Here is a 6,000-nt window from a genome sequence, read left to right on the forward strand (position 1 = left end):
ATTATAAATTATACAGAAAGTGGAATGTAAAATGCTATCCATCAAGTTTCAAAATCTGTATACGAGGGAAATAATTCAAATTCTGGAAAGTTACTCCCAAGGACCAAAAGTCTTGACTTTCCGACCACGATATAGTATATTGGGCACCAAGGAGAAAAACAGAGCATTCTAATCCGTGTGTGTATTAGCAACATGAAGCGAAGCCGAGGGTGGTAAGCACGCGGGTTTGAATGGCTTGTTACCCTTCCTCGGTGCACATTGTTCTTTCCATCATCACTGCACGGAAAAGTTCGATTCTTTTTCGTAAATGACGGGAGGAATGTGGGTTATGTCATCCCGAGGATCCTAAAAAACAATAGAAATCTGAGGGATAGAATAGGCCACTTTTTTCTCATCATTTGGAGAGTAAAATCGAACATTCCGTGTAGGTATGACAGAAGTATCTTTCTACCCGAGAATTCCACCCTAGGGCGGAAAATATTCACTTTCCTCCTGCTCTTCACACCGTAAAACATGAAGTTCTCTTTGCCGGCATATTGAAAAATAGCATGTGCGGGAAAACATGACTTTCTGCCCGTGATGCACAATATACTTTTTTCCAAGTAAATTGACTAACATTGTAAATGCAAATATTTATATACATTTGCTTGTACCTAGTGAATTACCTTGACAGAAGTAACTTAATTGAGCAGAAGTAATTTTTTCCCCAGCGTGGTCTATAAAACCTTCAGTACACTGTATTATATGTCTTATTTAACTTACATCAAACAGATAAAGAGAAATGGTAACTGTTGTCACATATTTCGACGTTAAGTCGTCCAAACCAACAACCATGATAGTCTGAATCGTGAGATTAACATCGAAAAAATGGAAGGAATTGAGAACGATATTTCTGGTGAACTCGTGACTTTTAAATTTTCGGTTTCGTGCTCCATTTTATTTTAAAATTAAAAATTGATATACTACACAATGGTTATTTATAAATAACTGCATTGGGAAATAAGTATGAAAAGATTTTTAAAGAAAAAAATTTTGGAAAAAAGAACTAAAAGATTCGCTGAATGAAGTTGAGATAGATGAAGAGTAATTGGACGTAAGCTTTGGAGCAGAAGTATCAGAGGGATTTGAACTTACCTCACTTCTTGCCAAACTGTAAATTGAACTAGCGCTTTCAAATGAGCTACCGTCGGCAGCTGTGGCAGTGGTGGAAGTGGGTCCAGAGGGCGCTGTACTAGATGAGTAATGGAGACCGGGTCTTGACCATGAGCTAGGGGTTGCTGATGTACCGGTTGTGTTTCCAGTGCCTGTCGACGTATTGGCGGTCACGTAGTCTTCAGTTGTCGAGGCTTCGGACAAATCGCCAGCGAGAGTTCTTCCAGAGTCCGTCCTTCCGAGGCTGAGGGCGATTTCGCTCGATGATTGAGATTGAGGTTGAGAGTATGGAGGACCAGGGCTACGACGAAGGAGGCCACTTCTGGGCCTGCCATTCGTCACGAGAAGTGGAGGATCGTTGGGTGTCAGGATTATGGGAGTTGCTGTTTGCAATCGAATCCTGGGGCTAGGTGGCGACAGCTCCAGCTCGTCCTCAACATCCAAAGCTTCCGTATCCATTGATGACCTCTGCTGATGTTGTAGCAGAAGCAAATGGCGCCTCCGCGAGGAAGGCGTTAGCAAGGCTAGGCAGTCGGCCTGGAGAACAGTTGCTTGGGATTCATTCCAGATGCCGTCACTGTGGTCCTTCGTAACGTCGTTCGTCAGTGAATCACTTGAAGCAAATGGCGACGACGCCGTACCAATTATTGGACACGTTCTCAAGAAATTAGGACGTTGAATTGCGTACCGCGGACTTTCCGCCACTCGGTGAGCTGCAAATATTCAGAAAGTTAGTCCTGTTAATGGGCATTAATCCACTGACTGGAATTTTGTTCACTGCCCATTATATTTCAAGAAAATATTATAATAGTGAATTAACTAAGAGAAGAATTAAAGCAAATTATTATAGGATTATACCAGTAGTGACCACGGGACAATTGATTACAGAAGAAAATGACAGAGGACGATTATATCACAATATCAAATTAAACCAATATCAAACGACAACTGAAATTGAGAAATAGGTAATCCCCAATATTTTCGACCTGTGATCAAAATAAGTGGTGATCTAATATTTTGTGAGTAATTGTCCTTATCATCCAATTCGTGATCATCCGAGTCGTAATCAGCCGTATCCCTTATAAATAGTGACAACGCCTACGCCTATCAGCAAAATTTAAGTATAAAATAGTAATTCTGATGGATCGATTGCTTGAAGATTATCAATTGCACATTATTTTGTAGGAAGTAGGTCGTAATCAAAAACCACACATAAGGAAAAAAACGGTATACCAAGCAGAGATTGTGAGCAGGTCCTTGAGTGATTTTTTCAATTATTCAGCGCCATCAATGAATTGATGGTATGCTTCCCAACTGCCGGAGAAAGTGCTCGAAAGTATGTACTCTCATTTCTTGAAATATCAATCGTTTAACTTGAAATTTTGCATTGACGATGGATCGCCTTGGCAAATTTAATAAAAATTCTTCAAAATTTCCTATGGTGAGGTATGTGACTTGAACTTAATGGAGATAGAGGTCAGCGAAACGAATATTTTGAGAAAAAAAATGCAATCGATTGAATAGTTTTTGAAATATTGAAAAACATGTTTTTAGATACAAAATTGAATATCTTCGCAACTCGTCATTCGAGTCAGCCCTTCTTCAACAATGAACATTTCATTCCTAAGCGGGAACTTTGTAACGTTACCGTGCTGACAGAATTTTTTAGAAAAAAAAAAGAAAAATTGAAATGTCTCGAAAACTTATTGGGGATAGGTCTACATATTTCGATCAATTGAGATGATCATTTTGAGAGATTGAAAATTGAAAAAGATTGGGTAACTTTCGAAATATTCAAGGAAATCAATTTTGATACAAAAGAGAATATATCATGAAGTGAGGATCCGATTCAACTGTTCCCCAATACCAAACATTTCATTACCAAGAGGATATTTGATGCCAAATTTTAAATTCATGAATGAATTTTTCACAAAGCTCTGCCCTAACAAATTTTTTTTTTTAACAGAAAAATTGGAATTTCGAGAAAACTAAATCCAAATAGGTATGCATATTTTGATTGATTGAGTACATCGAGACGAATATTTTTAGTCGTGAAAAATTGAAATCGTTTTGATAGTTTTCAAGATATTTGAGAAACCGTTCAGAACTAAATGGCAATTTATGAAAACCGACTGTACCGGACGAGGTGAATTTTGACACAGACTTGGGCCTTAGTAGTACCTATAATTTGACTAAATTTCATCTTTCTTGGGATAATTTCAACCATTTAGACCTTTAACTTTATAAAAAAGCGAGCAAAGTTGACCCTATGCACATACACATATACGGTTTAAATTTTGTATTTTTACGTTTCAGACGATTCTACATCGTTTCCAAGCAAAATTAGAAAATTGGAAAATGAGACGATTATAGGGCTTCTATTTGGAAGCAAAAATGAAATTACTATAAGTAAATTATGCATAATTACGCACAATGAATGGCCATAAAGCGAAAACCAAGTTGATACCGATGTAGATACAAGGAGCATGAGAAAATAGTATTACCTGGAGTGGCGGTAGGGGACGTTGGTGATGTTGGTAATGAGCGGGGAAGGCTAAAGTCACTGGAATGTAAATCCTGTACACCATCCTCCAGAGAGATACTACGCTTGCGGAATAAACCACGTCGGATAATGTTTTCGTGGAACTCCTGGAAAAATAAATCATCATTCAACAATTCCAAAGAAAAGTATTGATGATTCAATACCTCTTCGCGATGATCATTAAGCGGTGATGAGGTTCTCAGCAACGATAGATCATCAGGTGTCGATGAGAATTGGATGGGAGGTCTCGTTGACCTACTCCACGGATCATGATAATTCCTTCTACACGTGTGCGGATAACTGGGTGCACCAGCCTCGTCAATGAGTTCTCTTCTCTCCACCCTAATCTCGCCATCAGATAGCGTCTTAATGAGTCGAACGGGTCGTATGCAGATAACAGGCATTTGCTGGAGCATGGCACGAGCGTCTGGTGATACTGGGGCAGGTTTGAAGTCAATCAGTATCTCTTCATCATCCTCCCGGTACTTGTCCCTGACCCTCTCGATGTCACCATTCAATAGGTGCTCATTAAGTCGTTCAAGTCGTGGTGATGCCGGTGGTGTATCTACTAAAAATGGAGATCTCGGTGGCTCTTCACTCTGAGTCCTCTGGAGTGGCTCGTGCTCGGACTTCTCCTCGCCCAAGGGCCCGCCAAACTGGCCCGCCTCTGAGAAGCTCTTTGTCAGCTTGCGACCGTTGATGATGCCATTTGTTTGCGCACCCTGCGACACCATTTTCACCCGGTGAATTGTCCTGGGACTCAGAGTGAGGGGTGGTCTGCGAGAATTTGCAATGTCCGTTTGTGTTGCTTGTGTCTTCATGATTCCTCGTCTCCCCAGCACCAGAATCTTCGGCTCTGGTGGTGGATACAGTGCAGGTACTGGGGGCAGAGTTGCTTGAAGGGTCGGCTGAGAGTCAATTAATCGTTCAGGATTTTGTGCTCTCGGTGGACTTTTGCTTATTGGAGCGACATCGAACGATGTCAGTGTGTGAGAACGAGCGAAACTGACGTGCTTTGGTTTGTGGATACTGCCTCGGCGGGGTATGGTAGACTGCAGCAGTGATCTGGGTCCCTCAGGTCGCATCGAATCCTCGTCCTCTGGGAGCCATGTGTATCTGTGGGTCAAGTCAAAGAATCATGTGCTACAGTTTACGGCCTTGAAACTTCTCCGATACTGAAATATTTCACTTGCCGAGCTCATCCGCTGGGAAATCCCTACTCACATGACGAAAATAAAAACATACCATTTGTATTGGATTTTTTGTTTCTATTTATCAATCGACATCATCACATTTGCACTTTATTTTTTCGCTGAGTGAACTCGAAGTTTCTACGTAAATATCACCCTCGAATAACACCGCTTAGTCAAAACTCGCTTTTGCATATACGACGCATGACTATCATGTCGGTCTACCCTTAAAAACTGTAGTCGCATACATAGTACGAGGGGGTGGCTCGAGGCACTCGCGTCTGTATTTATGTGAAGATGGTCTCGAGTAGATGCGAGAGTGAACGCAATGAATGCCCGGATGCTCAGAAAAGATGGTGTCTTTGCAATACAGCTCTCAATCATTTGGATGAGTAAAATCAATTGCTCTCTAATGGGTCGGAAACTACATCTCAACTTCTATTACACCACATTTTTTATTAACAAGGTTTAATGGTTCCACTTTTGGTGAGACTTCAAGCGTTCAATATTACGTTTGATTCGAAAAAACGTTAAGTGGCACCTCAATTTGAGTGTATTAGATTTCAAATTACGACTTTCACTTGAGAGTTTTTAACTTTGACACTTGACTTTGAATCTTGCAAGTCTTAATTTGAGACTAATCGAAGCCGTAAGTGTTAATTTGAAGTTTTTCCTCGAGCTGTATTTTAAAAAATCGGCGAATTTGAATGAAAATGTAAGTTTAGTGAAAGAGTCTCAAGTTAAGTCTCAAAGTCATGAAGTTTCAGTCGGAAAGTTTTCTCGTAAGGTCCTAAAGTTGTAAGTCTGAAATTGAGGCTTTGAAAAGTCGTAGAATTCAAAAAAATCTGAAGCTGAGTACTAGAATACTCAAAATAACTGTTAACAATGGCTTCATTTGAAACGGGTCAAAATCTCAATTCTAGCCACAAAAGTTTCAGAGTAACACTGATCTAAAAATTTGATGTCTTGCTATACTCTCAATTAATCACATGAATGGACCAGTTGACCCCGAACAAGGTAGAAACTTCAATTAAACATCATCTTTAACGTACCGAGTTTAATGCATGTGCCTAGAGAAACCCTCAGCGTTATTAAAAATAGACCAGTGGGAGGGAA

The 6,000-nt window shown here is 40.2% G+C and overlaps 1 protein-coding gene across 1 annotated transcript in view; it reads right to left on the reverse strand.

Moving 5' to 3' along the window:
• The window catches only part of LOC105263194 (uncharacterized), a 38,750-nt gene extending 33,754 nt beyond the window's left edge, over window positions 1-4,996 (reverse strand). Inside the window, exons 1-2 of the mRNA XM_011299239.1 lie at window positions 3,657-4,996; window positions 1,135-1,865 (exon numbers count right to left, since the gene is read on the reverse strand). Coding sequence (XP_011297541.1) covers window positions 1,135-1,865; window positions 3,657-4,779 — 1,854 coding nt within the window. The 5' untranslated portion in view covers window positions 4,780-4,996. The remainder of the gene's footprint in view (window positions 1-1,134; window positions 1,866-3,656) is intronic.
• Between the last annotated feature and the right edge of the window lie 1,004 nt (window positions 4,997-6,000).

This window comes from Fopius arisanus, unplaced genomic scaffold (assembly GCF_000806365.1).
Source record: "Fopius arisanus strain USDA-PBARC FA_bdor unplaced genomic scaffold, ASM80636v1 scaffold00013, whole genome shotgun sequence".
Lineage (NCBI taxonomy): Eukaryota > Metazoa > Arthropoda > Insecta > Hymenoptera > Braconidae > Fopius > Fopius arisanus.